Source organism: Scylla paramamosain, chromosome 20 (assembly GCF_035594125.1).
Source record: "Scylla paramamosain isolate STU-SP2022 chromosome 20, ASM3559412v1, whole genome shotgun sequence".
NCBI classification, from domain to species: domain Eukaryota; kingdom Metazoa; phylum Arthropoda; class Malacostraca; order Decapoda; family Portunidae; genus Scylla; species Scylla paramamosain.
Genome location: NC_087170.1, coordinates 11,846,495 through 11,863,994, shown reverse-complemented (window position 1 = coordinate 11,863,994; position 17,500 = coordinate 11,846,495). Strand labels below are relative to the sequence as shown.

Genomic DNA, 17,500 nt, shown 5'->3' with positions numbered 1-17,500 from the left:
TAACTTATGGTTCTGAACCCTCCCACCAGTCCAGCCAGTCCTTCACCACCCCCCTCCCCATCTTCCCATCTCCTCCCCTCCCCAACTCCTCCCTGTTTTCCTACCCGTGTCCTCCTTCCCTGAGCCTTCCCCATTGCCCTTCCTCTCCCACGACCTTCCCCACAGCCCTTCCCAACTAATCTTACTTCCCATCCCATCGCCAAACTTTCCCCAGTACTTGTCCCCCCAACAGGTCTTCCCCCACCACACTCCCCATACCCACAAGCATCCCGACTACTGCCCTGTCTCTCCCCACCTGGCATTCCCCGCAACATTCTACACATCATCGGCTTTCCCCACCACTGTACTCCTTTCCCCAGCATCCCCAGCCTTTCCCCGCCTTTCCCAACCATCCCCAGCATTTCCCAGCTATGCCTTGTCCTTCTTCAGCCATCCCGTTCTTTCCTAGTCAATCCCAACCTTTCCCAGACTTTTCCACACCTTACTCAGTCTTTCCCACCCCTTGCACAGCCTTTCCCAGCCTTTTCCCCAACTATACACAGCTTTTCATAGCCATCCCCAACCTTCCCCAGCCTTCCCTAGCCTTTCCCAGCTCTTCCCCAGCCATCCCCAGCGCGCACCAGCCCTCCCAGAATGTATCGCTTCGTTCAGGCCACGCGCGCGACACGGCCGGCCAAATTCCCTGCAAACCGTGACCTCTGAGCGCCCTGGGATTAATATTCTCAGCTCCAGATGCCATTTGCTTGGTATTAAGAGCGCGCACGAGCCCCGAGGGACGGCCCGGCGGTTAGTTGGTTGTGGTGAGCAGTGAGCACCCCCGCTGCCCACTCCCCCCGACCCCCAGCACTCCAGCACCCGGGAACACCAGCAGCGGGAAATACAGTATAGCGAGGTCCGTGTGAAATTACGATGAGGAGCAGCGGGTGTGAGCGGCGGCTGAGAGTAATGCCACCCACAGGCCCGGCACTCACCCCCCATTGCACGCCCCCGACCCCACCCTGCCTGCCTCCTGCCTGCACCGTGCCTACCTTCCCTCCCACCTGTCTCCTCCTCCTCCTCCTCCTCCTCCTCCTCCTCCGTAGTCCAACGAGAGTTATGTACCCCCACCTCCCCCCACACTCGCCCCATGCCCTCTGTCTCCTGCTACTGCTCCTCCACTAACAGCACCAGCAGTAGTCATAAGCCATACCGCCTACTACACTCCCATCTACCACCATTACAGTCACAGTCAAAATCCACACTCTCATCACCATCTCTTCCAGCATCACCATCACCATCACCATCACTGGCATAAGTAAGATAGTGAGGGGAGGAAGTTAAGGTCATTATAATGATCTGACACGAAACTCAGCCAGTCACACTACCAGCACCGCCACCACCACTACCACCGCCGCCGTATGTTTATTATTACGTGTCATAAGCCGCCTCATTACCGCCACCACCACCGCCACCACCATCATCACGACTCATGGAAAACACTATTATGAGCTAGATTACTCTACGTACACTAACATACACACCACCGTCAGTGTCACCATCATCACCGTCATCATCATCACCATTACAAGTCATATGATCTATAACAAATTGCACCTCTGTAATCATCACCACTAACTATGTACTGCTATTACTGCTGCTGCTGCTGCTGCTGCTACTGCTACTATACACCACCACTACTTCTTACTTAAAAGAGTTACTATCATCACCATCACCCACCACCACCACCCAACACCTCACTTCCACATACACACACACACACACACACACACACACACACACACACACACCCTAAAACCTGTATCACATATAGAAGTTCCCGCGTCACGGGCACACTGGCCTCGCCCGCAGTGACCGTGAGAGTGGGGATTGCAGACAGCCTTTATTCACAGGGGCAGGCGGCCCTCAAGTGTGCCGGCGAGGCCCAGGGGCGAGGCCAGCAGGATACTCCTCCACTGCAGGACGCCGTGCCCTCAGTGGCGGTTCAGAATGCTGAAGTGCCGACACAGGCGGTGCTAGAGGAGGACAAGGCACAGGTGCTCTCCCAGCAAGAGGCGTGCCCCGCCAGGCAACAGCGTCCCGCCGCAGTGGCGGACGAGGCAAGGCCAGGCACTGGGTGCAGCAGAACCTTCCTTGCCTCAGCGGTTCTGAGAACGGCTGGCGCGGTGCGAGGTGTGGCTCCAACAACAACGTGCGCCAGTACCACACCATCCTCAAAGGCCTGCAGCACCAGGCCTGTTGGTCCGCTGGTTCAGACTGGAGGCCCCTTGCTGTCAGGAAGCAACGCACAGGAGGAGCAAGCAGCACCAGACCTGCTGGTTCTCACGAGGCTGTGACAACCTGCTATGCTATCCGATGTGAACCTTCAGGCTTTGTTATATTCCGTCTTTGGTTGTTTTACTTCATTGTGTTATTGTCCAGTGTGACCACTATAACACGTCCACGCCATCATGCCGCTGACAACACAGACGCACAAGACAACAGCGGCCTGAAGTGTTGATCTTGATCTCTGACCTGACTTACAAAGTCAACGGCTCCTCATCCTTGACCTGTCATTTGCACACACGTTCGGCGCTGCTGAAGAGCTTCCCGGTGGTGCCAAAATGATGCCCCGCCATCACCACTGCAGGTGTGAACGTGACACTCGTAATCACGATGAAATTAATTTTAACCCATTTGGACCGCGTCCCAGTCCACTCGTCAGATCTCCGATTTACGGCTTTTGATGCCCATTACACATGCGAGCACGCACACACGCACGCACGCACGCACGCACACACACACACACACACACACACACACACACACACACACACACACACACACACAGACTTAACATTACAATTCACAAGTTATAATTCATTGAAATCAGGGTTATCCTCCTCCTCCCGTCCTTCCCTCCTCCCTTGGCCGGGCCGCTGGCTGTGGCGGGTCGGAAACACAAGACTAATGATGCAGGCAACACTTCGCCAGGCTGTCCCGAATTAGTACCAAGTCGAGTGAACGAGTGAGCCACGGCGAGGAAACTGCCCTACTTCATCACTGGCACGAGCTGTGCGCGGCGCCCCGGGCCTCGAGTGTGGGGTTGTTGTTGTTGTTGTTGTTGTTGTTGTTGTTGTTGTTCCTCTTCTTTCTTTCTTTCTCTGTCAGTCGCCTCCACTCCCACGCCAGGCCACTCCAGGATAACCTCTCGTCTCATTCCTTCATCTACACAGCTCTGTGCACCACATTCTAAAACACTTCTGCCAGCATCTCCACCACTTACAAATGGCTCCAGCTGAAGTGATACGGAATTTTAAGGCTGTTTTTTAGGGTTCTAGTGACAGATTAACAAGATTCCTACATCAATCAAAAGGAGAAACAGTCTTGAGAACCTCGGCTAATCATCTCTGTGGCCTTGGAAAAGAGTCTCGGCAAGAGAGCAGAGCGTTTCAGAATACCGGCCGTGTCTACACTGTGTTACTTCACCACACTGTGTAATGGAACGCACCACCACACAGCCACATCACACCACATCCACACCACAGTGAACTAAAGTATTTGCTCCAGGATGTACCAGTCATGCATAACACTACTGCACCACACAGCTATAATAATAATAATAATAAAAAAAAAAAACATACAGCGCAATAACACACTATACAACACAATGTTACAAATGCTACACAACACACCACTAAATTACACACACACAAACAAACAAACACACACACACACACACACACAAAACCACTCGTGCGTACGGTGTCGTTGTGATTACAGACACCCCCAGCCTCGAAAGTCACCACCACCATCACCATCACCACCACAAGTATCTCAGACCTTCCCCTACATCCTCCCATCACTGCAGTTTCTTCCATCACCGCCAAAACCACAACCACTATCACATCACTCTCTCCCATCACCACCATTGCCTTCACCACATCACCCTCACCACAACCTCCAGCACCATCACCACCGCCTCTTCGTCCTTCACCACCCTCATCACAACCTCCCATCCTCCACCACGACGTCTCACCACAACCACCCACACCATCACCACACAGATTTGTCACCACCACCTCCTCCAGTTCACCACATTCACCACTCACCACACTCATGCCACCAAACATGAGTAACATTACTAACTTTATGGCAGAGAGAGAGAGAGAGAGAGAGAGAGAGAGAGAGAGAGAGAGAGAGAGAGAGAGAGAGAGAGAGAGAGAGAGAGAGAGAGAGAGAGAGAGAGAATTTTCCTACGATATCCAGAATGTAATCCTCTCTCTCTCTCTCTCTCTCTCTCTCTCTCTCTCTCTCTCTCTCTCTCTCTCTCTCTCTCTCTCTCTCTCTCCCTCCATCCATATTTCCTTCTTCCCTCCATTCATTCATCCTTACCTCTCCTCCTTCCCTCCATGTTCCTCCAAAACACTTCTTTTCCTCTTTCCTCCACTTGTACGAGCATTTCCTCCCTGTTCTCTCTGTCTCTCTCTCTCTCCATTACATCTCTATTTCCTCTTTCTCTTCTTTCCACATTGTTATTCCCTTTTCTCAACTTTCTCATTTCATACTACCTTCCTTTCCTCCTTTTCCTCCATCCACATTCATCTCTCTTTCCTCCTCCATCCTTCCATGTCATCTAACTTTTTCTTCCCCCATTTATTACATCTGCCTTTCCTCCCTCCCTCTCTTTTTCCTCCATACCATCCTTTCTCCTTACTTTACTTTCCTACTTCCCTTCTTCTTCTTCTTCTTCTTCTGTTTCTTCTTCTTGTTCTTCTTGTTTCTCTTTTCCCTTCTCCTTGCCCATCCTTATATTTTCTCCTCATTTCTTTCTCCCATTCTTTTCTTCCCTCTTCCTCCTTTTACCTCCTTTTCCTCCTTCCCCATCCTCTTCTCTTCGATCCTTTTCCTCTCCCATCCTTCTCTTTTTCCCTTCTTCCCTTATCCTACTTTTTTCCTCTTCCCTATTCCACTTCTCCCATCCTCCTCTTCTTCCTTCGTTTCCCTCTCCCATCTTCCTCTTACCTACTCCTTTTCTTCCATTTTTCTCTCGCCCTCCTCTCCACCTATTTTTCTCTCTTCCCATTCTCCTCCTCATCCTCTTGTCCCATTCTCCTCCTCCTTCTCCTACTCTCCAATCATCTTATTCTCCTACTTCCCTCATTACCCCCCTTTCACCTACTCCCCCATTCTTCTCTTCCATACTCATTCCATCGTTCTTTTTTCCCCCTACCTCCTCTCCCATCCCCTCCTAGCATCCCCTTTCCTCCCTCACTCCCCTCCTCCCCCGTGGCCACAAGAAAATACATGTAATTGAATAGTTAGGCACAGCACGTCAATTAATTCCCGGTAATGGAGAGCCACGCACGGCCAGCCCTTACCACTGCAGTGCATTAAGGCAGCAGTGCACAGTGACACCAGCAGCAGTAACGGGGCGGGGCTTTTGGGTGTTTTTTTTTTTGTGTGTGTGTGTATATGGGTTGTATGATGGTTACAGGAATGGTACATACGTGGATGTTTTGGTGTGAATGGGGTGGTAATGTGTGTGTGTGTGTGTGTGTGTGTGTGTGTGTGTGTGTGAAAGCGGTACTCACGGTGTGCTGGTTCTCCCTCCTCCTCCTCCTCCTCCTCCTCCTCCTCCTCCTCCTCCTTCTCCTCCTCCTCCTCCTCCAGTGATGTAAACAGTGACGTGGTTGTTTGCTGGTCAAAGTTACGCCTTTTCACTGGAGTTACTTTACCATGAAACACTATTATTGTTTTTATTATTATTACTATTATTATTATTGTTGTTGCTACTATCATCATCATTACTAGTCACCATCATTTCCTCGCCCGCGTCCTCTTCATCAACACAATCGCGGAAAAGTAAAAAAAAAAAAATGAAAGAAAAGAAGGAAATCTTAATTACATGTGTCACTCTTCCAGACAAGCCGCGTGTCTCCTCTTTGATGGAGCACTTTTTAATGACTGCCTCCCCGCCGTCACTAGTCCTTCTCGTCTTATCTCCTCCCTCCCCAACTCTCGCCGTCAGACAACAGCGTGTGTTCTTGGAATGATGTGCTGTGCAGTCCTGTAAGCTCCACCAACCCTAACCTGTAACTACTCTGTACTAACCTAACCTAACCTAACCTGTAACTAGTCTGTACTAATCTAACCTAACCTAACCTAGAATAGTAGTTCACAAACTAGGGGCAAATTACTCCCGGAGGATAATATAGCAGTTTTTAGGGGTAATGGAGGAGTGACAAAAAAATAAATAAATAAATAAATAAATAAAATAAATAAATAAATAAAATAAAATAAATAAATATATAAATAAAAAAATTCTGCAAACCAAGAAAACATTGCAGTGTCTGGCATTCGGATTAATGTTAACGTAGTCTTAGAATATAAAGTTGTAAAGTAAACCTATTACAATGTAGTAGCAAAGTTCAACCTAATAACAATAAACATTAGAAACTACTGTACAGCATTAGGAAAGAAGAAATATGAATCTGAGTGTGCGCCAAGCCAAGAGAAACGTAACAACAAACTCTGAAAAGGGGTAACACACTGTGGCATGTTAAACTGGGTAACACGCTAAAAAAGTTTGTGAACCACTGACCTGGAACATAAGGGAAGCTGCAAGAAGCCAGCCGGTCTACACGTGGCGATCCTCGTACAAAACACACGAGTATTCAACTGCATTCATCTCTCATCCACACCTATCACTATCACTTTATCTAATCTCTCAAAAGCAGCCTATTGACAACTTGATAAATGAGTATTCTTGTCACTCTCACTCTCTCTCTCTCTCTCTCTCTCTCTCTCTCTCTCTCTCTCTCTCTCTCTCTCTCTCTCACAAGCTCAGACCCGTATACTTTTAAATCAACACAGTAACGTAACCAGACAGCCTTCATAACACGACCCAGCAATCCCCAACACTCTCCCTCGTCAGTCTCCACCCCACGTCTCTCCTCCCCTCACCTCCCGCGGCGCCTTGTGACCTCCATGCCGCGGCGTCTTCAACTTAATCTATCAATCAATCAGGATCTTCAAAAAACATGCTTCCCTTTCCCTCCTGTCAATCGTCGCCCCTTTCTCATTTCTCTTCCTCCTCCTCCTCTTCCTCCTCCTCTTCCTCCTCCTCCTCCTCGTCGTCTTCCTTTCGTCATCCCTTTCCGTTCTAACACCCTGACATTCATGAGAGAGAGAGAGAGAGAGAGAGAGAGAGAGAGAGAGAGAGAGAGAGAGAGAGAGAGAGAGAGAGAGAGAGAGAGAGAGAGAGAGAGAGAGAAATAAAGGAAGAAAAAACAAGAAATACGTACAGCAAACGATTAAGGGAGATAAGAGAAAGAAGGAAAGAAGAAAGGAAGGAAAACTAGAGAAACGAAAGAAATTGGAAGAAGCAAAAAAAAAAAAAAAAAAAAAGAAAATCACATAAAAGATAAAGACCAATGAACTCAGTAAATAATAAATAGACCATTACCACCACCACCGCCACCGCCACCGCCACCACCACCACCACCACTGTAGACACGCTCCGTACTTTTTCCCCTCTTTTCTTTCCCAACGCTGCCAGTGTCGAAGGAGAGGGAAGGGGGGAAAAAAGGCAAGTTAAGGAAATAGACAAACGAATGGAGGAAAGAAAAAAAGGAAAAGAAAAAAAGAGGAGGAGGGAAAGAAAAGAACCAAGTAAGATAAGATAACACACAAAAAACACACGCATTCACCTCGAAACAATAGACGATCGAATGAAAACAAACAAACGAACAAACCACCAAAGCAAGACGGCAGAGAAAGTTAATTAAAAAAAAAAATAACATTGCCTTATCAGGGAAGAGGAAGAGGAGGGGAGGTGAAGGGAAGGCCGAGGGGGTGAATGAGGGGGAATGAGAAGGGATGAGGGGAAGCGTATAAATAGTGAGAGGGATGTAAATGAGAGATTGTAAGGAGGTGAGAGGGGAAGGGAGAGCTAATGAGGGGAGCATGATTATAGAATTATGTTAGATTAAGTTACAATAGGTTAGGTTAAGTTAGGTCAAATTAGCTGTTAGGTTAGGCCAGGTGGGGTGAGGAGACGGCTGAAGAGGCAAGAGATGGTTGGGGAAAGAAGAGAAGAGGAAGGAGTAAGCACTGTGATGATTGAAAGGAGAAGGAGAAGAGGAGAGGCGAAGCGGAGAAGGAGAGACAAGCACTGTGATGATGGGGGAATGAGAAGAGGAGAGAAGAAGAGAGGGAGAGGCAAGCACTGTGATAACTGAGAGAAAGAGAGCAGAGTAGAGAGGAAGGGAAAAAGAAAAGGGACGGAATGGCAAAGGACGATTGGAGGAAAGATGAAAGAAGAGGACGAGGAGAAGGAAGAGAAGAGGAAGAGGAGAGAAAGAGTAGACAAGGAATAGTTGGGGAGGAACAGACACGGGATGAAAGAGGGAAGGTAAATGACATGGGATAGAGGAGGTAGGGGGTATGGGAGGGGTGAGGGGCATGTGGGGACGAGGGAGAGGGTGGGGATGGTTCATTGCCTCGTCCATACTCACATGAACCGGTCCGACGTGTCATTAATGCACTAATAATCTGCAACACGTAATTAGGCTACATGTTAATTGGTCTTGTTTCATGTCTGTATTTTTTTCCCACTGGAGGACAAAGGTGAGATTAGAGGGGGGAGCGGGAGAGAGGGGGGAGCAGGGAGAGTTGGGGGGAGGGAATAAGGGAGAGTGGGGGAGAAAGGGCACAAATTGGGTGGGAGGGGAGAGAAGTGAAAGGGAAAAAAAGAATTATCAAGAATGATATTAAGAGAGGAAAAAAGGGAGAGGAAAAGATTACGAGAGAGAGAGAGAGAGAGAGAGAGAGAGAGAGAGAGAGAGAGAGAGAGAGAGAGAGAGAGAGAGAGAGAGAGAGAGAGAGAGAGGCTAGGGAGGAGGATACAATGGGAGAGGAAGGGGGAGGAGGGAGAGAGGAGAGAGAGGGGGGAGGGGTTCACACACGCACCTGTTAACCTGACAGACGCAGCTCAACACTCATTTGTTTATCGCTTTCCGTTTAATACAATCTTTTCTTTCTCTTTTTTTACCTTTTTCTTCCTTTTTCATCTTTTTGCATCGCCAGAAGGACGTTTTTTTTTATTTTTTCTCTTGCTCATGAATTTCCTTATATTTATTTATTTATTTTTTTAGTTTATTTTATCTATTTTTTAAGGTGCACGTTTATCTTCTCTTGTTTAGTAATTTTGTTTCGTTTATTTTCTTTATTCCCCATCTCTTGTATTGAGACGAAAAAGTAAAGGAATTGTTCACACGTCATTGACGCATTTTAAATCGCTAATATTGCTGAAAATCTTTATTTTTATTATTATTATTATTATTATTATTATTATTATTATTATTATTATTATTATTACTATTATTATTACTATCATCATTATTATTTTCATCATTACTATTATCAACAGTAGTAGCAGTACTGGTGGTGGTAGTAGAAGTCTTCAGAATAAAATCCTGGTTTCTTAAAAATAACCAGCCTTCTCTATTTTGCCTCTTCTTAGTAAATTTATCTTTTATTGCCAGAACATCATCTCGTTACATGCAACATGTTCTCAATTCACTTCGTCACTTATCTGTGGTAGTAAAGAACAATGGAGTCATTTAATGCCTTCCAGCTCAACTAAGATCACTTACATCGTCGGCAATGGTGGTAGTAGTAGTAGTAGTAGTAGTAGTAGTAGTAGTAGTAGTAGTAGTAGTAGTAGTAGTAGTAGTAGTGGTGGTGGTAGTAGTGGTGGTGGTGGTAGTGGTGGTAGTAGTTCTTGTTGTTATAATTGTAGTAGTAGTAGCTGTAACAGTATTATTATTAAAAGTAATAGTAGCAGTAGCAGTAGTAGTAGTAGTAACAGTAGTAGTAGCAGTAGTAGTAGTAGTGGTAGTGGTAGTAACAGTAGTTGTAGCAGCAGCAGCAGTAGCAGTAGCATTAGCAGTTGTAGAAGAAGTAGTAGTAGTAGAAGTAGTAGTAATAGTAGTAGTAGTAGTAGCAGTAGCAATAGTAATGGTACCAGTAGTACCAGTAGTAACAGTAGAAGCAGCAGTAGTAGTAGTACCAGCAGCAGCAGTAATAGTAGCATCAGCAGCAGCATCACCATTACCCTTCACAGCCCGGAAATCCCCTCAAAACACATCCTCGGAATCACTCACGCACGTCGCCTGTCGCAGTAAAGATGAAAATCAAGTATTCCTTTCGAGCACAGGCAGCCCCGTTACCTTCCAAAGGCTCCCTGTTATACCTGCTATTCCTAGGTGCGTATGTGTTCACCCGCGCTTTTATTGCCACATTCGTTCAAGTGGGGAGGGACAGAGGGAGGGGAAGGGGACTGCGTGGTGAGGAAAGAGGAGCGGAAAGGACAGGGGATACAGGAAAGGGTGGAAAGAGATGTGAAAGATGAATGGGAAGGGGAATTAAGGAAAAGGAAGAAAAGTAGGGGAGAGAGAGAGAGAGAGAGAGAGAGAGAGAGAGAGAGAGAGAGAGAGAGAGAGAGAGAGAGAGAGAGAGAGAGAGAGAGAGAGAGAGAGAGAGAGAGAGAGAGAGAGAGAGAGAGAGAGAGAGAGAGAGAGAGAGAGAGAGAGAACCAGTCAGCTATCCAGCCAGCCAGACAGCATCAGAGACAGAGAAGCAAACACCCTGAGGAGACGAGCAAGAAAGAGATAGGTCAGGAGAGAAGCAGAGAGGCAGAGAGGCAGGGGAGGCACCAACCCAACACCCCAAACACCTCACCACCACCACATCCCAAACACCACAACAATCAAACAACCGAACACCACAGCACCACAACACCCCACCACAACAACCCAACACCCAACACAGCGGCAGGGCGTCAATAAGGCATCACTAATAACATGTCAACCAGGTACGGGAGTCAGCACGTGCCTCGCCATCAGTGTCACATACAGGCGCACTGGAGCACACGAACACTGGTGATAAAAAATGCCTGTAACCCTTCCTACCCTCACCCCTCCACCTCCTGCCGCCTCCTACCGCCTCCCCACTCGCACTGGTTCGCTGGTTCTATGGTTCACTGGCTGGCTGGCTGACGCAACATGGGGTTTCTAGTGTTGTGTGTGGCGTTGGCATCCCCCCGTAACTCCAGCCAAGGTTAAAGAATGGCTCCAAGCGAGACTAGAGTATGGGGGTGATTTCTTTACATCTAAAGGTCACTGGCCGAGGACTACATAACACGGTGGGGGAAAAAAAGTTATATTATAAGACGTGAGTGATACAAAAAGTAAAGAATGGCTTGGTAGTGAATATAAGACTGGACACAATTGGTGGTATCTTTTTTTTTCATTTTTTTGTTACATGTAAAGGTGATTGGCCAGACTACAAAGAAAGAATGAAGAGAAAAAAAGAACAGTAAAAATAAAGAATGGCTGGACTGGTAAATACAACATTGGGAGTTGTGTATTTTTCTTCTTTTTTAGATGCGAAACAGATCGGCCAAAGACTGAGAAAGAAAAATTATTAAAAAAAAAGACTAAAAAAATCAAGATGGGGAACAGACCATGGAGATGTGGGACTAACCAGACTGGGCAATACAAGACAGGGGGACCGCGTCAACAGACCCAACAGAGCAGCCGCTGACCGCCGCTCCTACTGGAAGATTTAGTTGTGTCCTCTCTCTCTCTCTCTCTCTCTCTCTCTCTCTCTCTCTCTCTCTCTCTCTCTCTCTCTCTCTCTCTAGTATTTTTTTTTTTTTTTGTGTGTGTGTGTAAAAGAGGCTTGTAAAGGAAAGTAAAAACTAACTAGACGACTGGCTGGCTTGCTGACTGGCTGGCTGGCTGGCTGAATGATCGACTAATTGATCGCCCCTCAATCCATCGCTACCCATAAAAAAAGAAAAAAATGTAAATATAAAATAAATTCCAATCCTTCCCAATTCGGTTAAGCTTAGAGGATGTCTGAAACTCCGAACTCCTACCATGAAGGAGCAGCATCTTGCAATTTAGAGAGCATCAGTTTGCCGCCAGACGAGGCAGCACAGCCAGGCACAACAGCGCCCCTGACTTCGGATCTATGACCATATTTTGAAACACTTCTAGGCCGCACCTCCACTACATTCCAAAGGCTCTAGTTGAAGTTACACGAGTTTTAAAGGGTGTGGTGTTTATTCGGTTCTAGTGACATTAACAAGATCTCTTCTTTATTAACAGGAGAAACACTCGTGAGAACTCCGCTAATAATCTCTGGAACACTTCTGTGCCGCACCTCAACTAAATAAAAAAAAAAGGCTCTAGTTGGAAGTTACACGGGTTTCTAAGGTTAAATTTACGGTTCTAGTGACAGATTAACAAAATTTCTACATTATAAACAGGAGAAACACTTTTGCGAACCCGGCTAATCATCTCTGTGGCCTTTGAAATTAGTCGTGGTGAGAGAGCAAAGCGTTTCAGAGTACGCGCCTTAGCAGTGAGATTACGACCGGCGTGGAACAACCGTTGAAATGCGACGTGACGAACCCAACCTCGGCGTGACTCATTCGGCAGTGTGACTGAACTCCCGCACGCCACCACTGCCCAGCTTCCCTCACGCCATAGCAGGTGGGAGGCTTGGTATCTTTAAGATTATTTTTATATAATTATTTACATGTATTTTATTAGGATGATTAGTACTGTGTATATCTGTTCTCGTATATCTGTTCATTATTATTCTTATTACTTAGAGAGAGAGAGAGAGAGAGAGAGAGAGAGAGAGAGAGAGAGAGAGAGAGAGAGAGAGAGAGAGAGAGAGAGAGAGAGAGAGAGAGAGAGAGAATCTACGTCACCTCCCTTGACACTTTCACGTAACAAGGTGGGTACCCGCGGCGGGGATGGGACTCGAACCCTCAAACAACATCCAGGAGTAAATCGAGTTCCCTGGAGGCCACAAAACAGTAGACAACACCCCTGCAATCCCCGAGTCCTCCTCTTCTATCCTCCCCACTCCGCCCCGGCGCCCCCTCCTGTCTTCCCCTGCTGCAGGAGTCTCCGCTAAATGAATTAAGATGATGACAGGTATTGGAATTTTAGCAATCTGAGGTGTGTGGCGCCGCGGTGCAGGGCTGGATCTCTCTCTCTCTCTCTCTCTCTCTCTCTCTCTCTCTCTCTCTCTCTCTCTCTCTCTCTCTCTCTCTCTCTCTCTCTCTCTCTCTCTCTCTCTCTCTCTCTCTCTCTCTCTCTCTTACACACGACGTCACATAGCCGCTCAACCATACCATTTCCACATGGGTGCAGTAGATAAATAGACAGACACGCCAACAGACAGATAGGTAGATACGCAGACTGGCAGGCAGACTGGCAGGCAGATACACAGATAGACTGGTTGATAAGAAAGACAAACAGATAGATACGCAGATAGATAGACAGATAGGCAGACACACACAGAGATAAGTAAATAGATGAGAGAGACAGACAGATAAACAGCCAGATAGATAGATAGAGATAGATAGATAAGAAAGAAAAAGTCGGACAGATAGACAGGCAGATAGACAGATAGATACGTAGGTAGATATGCACATAGATATCGATAGATGGATATGGATAGATGTATGAATGATATATATATTATATATATATATATATATATATATATATATATATATATATATATATATAGAGAGAGAGAGAGAGAGAGAGAGAGAGAGAGAGAGAGAGAGAGAGAGAGAGAGAGAGAGAGAGAGAGAGAGAGAGAGAGAGAGAGAGAGAGAGAGAGAGAGAGAGAGAGAGAGAGAGAGAGAGAGAGAGAGAGAGAGAGAGAGAGAGAGAGAGAGAGAGAGAGAAATGGACAGATACAGAAATACACGGAGATGAAAATGAATGAATAAATAAAATGCGTTCAAAGACGAACAAGTTAATGAAATCGAATTAATGCAAAGATGAATAAAACTAAATCGAATACAATACAAAACAATACAATACAGTACGGTATGTTTTGGCAATTAATTGATAAAAGCAACAAATAAACAAGTTCAAAGCTCACACAATACACGCCACTGTGACTTTGCTCCTGAAATGTGAAAAATATGACAGCACCATGACAGCAGCACCGGCAACAACAGCAGCAGCACCAACAACAACAACAACAACAAAAAATACCAATATTGATACTGTCAACAAAAACAATAAACACACAACAGCAACAACAACAACAACAACAACAACTATTACTACATCACCCCCCTACACACACACACACACACACACACACACACACACACACACACATACTAACACAAGAGTACTATAAATATAAAAATCAAACTTAAACTTAAGACAAGCAAACTCAAATAGCCCAAATCAGCCCAAACCACCCAGTGAACCATAGCCCAAAATAGCCCAAGTGTCCACCAGACCATCGCAACATCCCTCCCACCTCATCACCCCCACAGCCCTCCCCACCACTCCCCCTGCAACTTACACAGCCCAGTGAGTTGTGTGCCCCAAATCAGCTTGTTTATATTTGCATTCATCAAAGCTTATCAACCTTAATTAGAAAAAAGAAGGGAGGGGGAGGAGGAGGAGGAGGAGGAGGAGGAGGAGGAGGAGGAGGAGGAGGAGGAGGAGGAGGAGGAGGAGGAGAGAATAAAAAAACACCGTCGTAGTTTATAATCGATGTTCGTCAGCGGAGTGGCAGCGTGGCGGCTTTACTCAATATTTTCAAGGCTTCTAATCTTCGTGGAGGAGCGCAGGGCAAGGACCCGATGACTTGGTTACCTCAGGGCACAGGAGACGCCGATCCGTGTTTCTGAACTCTCTCATCGGGGCTGCTGCTTCTGAACGCCGTGGAAGTGAGTGGCTGGCTCTCATGGGTGTTTTGATCTTGTTAGTGGTGCAGAATGCTTGTTTTAGAAGAACAACAACAACAACAACAACAACAACAACAACCACCACTAACCACTTACCGCCCACAACCATTACCACCTCAATCAGTATTCCTAAAGGTGACACTTCCAACAGCACCAGATACACACACTACACCCACTTACCCACCACGTCCTCTTGTAAGCTCATTGTCTCAGTACTATCAGCCTGCTAGTGAGAAGAGAGAGAGAGAGAGAGAGAGAGAGAGAGAGAGAGAGAGAGAGAGAGAGAGAGAGAGAGAGAGAGAGAGAGAGAGAGAGAGAGAGAGAGAGAGAGAGAGAGAGAGAGAGGGGGGACAGGTATGACCGGAGAGGCGTACAGGTGTCGTCTCATCTGTACAGTCGATGAATAATTATGTAAATAGGTAAATTAGGCCTTAATGGATCCCGCTAATCGGTAGACGTGCCTGGTCTTGCAATACGCCACCCACACCTGCACAATGCCGCTGCTACATTCCCCGGTACAGGCTCAGGTGTGTTCTTGTTGTTGTTGTTGTGGTGGTGGTGGTTGTAGGAGTTCTTGTTGTTGTTGTTGTTGTTGTTGTTGTAGTGGTGTTAGTAGTGGTTCTTGTTGTTGTTCTACTATATCTTTTCCTTTTCATCTTCTTTTCCTTCTTCTTGTTTTTTTGTTTTGTTGTTGTTACTGTTTCTTCTTCTTATTATTATTATTGTTTTCGTTTGTTGCTGTTGCTGTTTTTTTCTTGTTCTTGTTTGTTTGTTTTTGTTTTCGTTTTTTGCTGTTGCTATTTGTTCTCTTCTTCTTCTTCTCTTTCCATTCTTCTTTCACTCTTCTGCTTCTCACACACATAATTTGCATTCTCTTTTATCTACAATTTCCTTTATATATCACAACTTGCCCCCCTCACTTTTTTTTTCTCTCTCTCTCTTTATTACGTCCATTTGCCTTTCCTTCATTTTAAATGTTTTTCTTCAGCGCGGCAGAAGAAAACAAAGAAAATGGAAAGGGGAAGAAAAATATCATAGTTTCCCTTCCATCAGCGCAGCGTATTTCGTTTTCTGAGATTCTTACACGAGTTCTTGACCAAAACGGTGACAAACTTGCATAAACTTTTCATTGTGTCGGCCGCTGATGTGTAAAAGTAGGCTCGTATTCTGAAACACTTCGCTCCCTCACCACGACTATTTTCAAAGGCCACAGAGACAATATGCCAAGTTCTCTAGAGTGTTTCCCCCGTTAATAATGTAGAAATATTGTTAGTTTATCACTAGAACTTGCAAAAACACATCTTAAAAGCCGTGTAATTTGAAGTGGAGTCTTTTGAAAGTGGAGGCACGGCGCAGAAGTGTTCCAGAATGTGGCCTGAGGTTCCACCACTACAGCGCTGAACAACATCAACCACAGCAGTAAGTTTCGTCGCTGTTTGTTCTCATTTCTCAGTGTTAGAAGAAGAAGAAGAAGAAAGAGGACGAGGACGAGGAGGAGAAGAAGAAGAAAGAACATGCTCATCTTCCCTTTTCCTATTAAAAAAAAAAAAAAAAGATGGTAAATTCAATATTGTGTAAGGTGCCTCGGTTCTTGCCCTCTTGAACCAGCTCAGCCACGAGACCGTAAAAGGTGAGGGACTAGATAGAGTGGGAGGGGCGATCTGACTCACACCTGGAGGCTCTGACTGTGATCTGCAGGAGAGACTAAACAAATACAAATACTCCGTTCATAACTCTTTTAAAGTTGTAGTTGATTATGAAAAATACTGATTGGCGATGAAGGGGTTAAATATAGTTATATAAGTGAACAATACTAATTCTATATTTTATTTTATTTATTTTTTATTAATTCTGCTCTTAAATGTAAAAAGCTAAAACACTTGAAATGCAGAAAAAAAGGGTGAAAATCATTAATATTTATGTACGTTCAGGGATGGATCGTGCCAAAGTGAAAACATCGAGGAAATTCAATTACATTCATCATATTTCAAGTCACGTTAAACCGAATTCGTGTTAAAAAAAAAAAAATCATGTAAACAAAGTCACCTGTAAAAAGCCGTGTGAATTTAGTATGTAAAGTCAATATCGTAGTGAAAATAATGACATGGGCTGGTTGCGGTTCTTGTTGTTATTCGCTGTATTGCATCCTCAGACCATATTTCTTTTCTCATTTTTTTCTTCTCCTTTTCCATTTTACCAGTGACTCTTGTTATCATTCACTGCGTTGCATCCTCAGAACAATGTTTTTTCTTTTATTTTTTTTTCCTTTTTTTCCAATTTCCGAGTGGTTCTTGTTGTCATTTCCTGTATTTCGTCCTCAGAACATTTTTTTCTTCATTTTTTTTTCTTTTCCTCTTTTTCCTATCCCAGAAGGCCATGTTACAAAAAAAAAAAGACAGAAATATGAAAAAAAGAAAAGAAAAGAAACCGTGATTTGCGTAAGAAGACGAGACGAGATGCACGAGTTTCTATGACAACACAACACAACACAACACAATACAGAACAAGTCGATCCCTCGTATGAAAGCAGCAAGAAGAAGAAGAAGAAGAAGAAAAAAAAAAGACTCGGGCCCTACCATAAAAAGAAAAAAAAAAACACAAACCTAAGAGATAATAAGCCGATATTTTTCCGATATTCCGCTGAAGAAGATGTCGAGGCGAGTTTTCAAGATCACAAGGATGCGTTCATTAAGATCTTTAATTAACATTTCGTCA

At 45.3% G+C, this 17,500-nt stretch overlaps 2 protein-coding genes across 2 annotated transcripts in view; one reads left to right on the top strand and one right to left on the bottom strand.

The window, feature by feature from the left end:
- LOC135110327 (chondroitin sulfate N-acetylgalactosaminyltransferase 2-like) overlaps positions 1-6,608 on the bottom strand; it is an 85,773-nt gene extending 79,165 nt beyond the window's left edge. The window contains exon 1 of the mRNA XM_064022560.1: positions 6,581-6,608. The gene's annotated coding sequence lies outside the window, so the exon portion shown is untranslated. The remainder of the gene's footprint in view (positions 1-6,580) is intronic.
- The window catches only part of LOC135110110 (microtubule-associated protein RP/EB family member 1-like), a gene marked incomplete at its 3' end in the record, with an annotated part of 19,660 nt that overhangs the window by 161 nt on the left and 1,999 nt on the right, over positions 1-17,500 (top strand). The window contains exons 2-6 of the mRNA XM_064022065.1: positions 166-343; positions 1,223-1,294; positions 1,849-2,315; positions 3,404-3,473; positions 3,848-4,131. Of these exons, the coding sequence (XP_063878135.1) occupies positions 166-343; positions 1,223-1,294; positions 1,849-2,315; positions 3,404-3,473; positions 3,848-4,131 (1,071 nt within the window). The remainder of the gene's footprint in view (positions 1-165; positions 344-1,222; positions 1,295-1,848; positions 2,316-3,403; positions 3,474-3,847; positions 4,132-17,500) is intronic.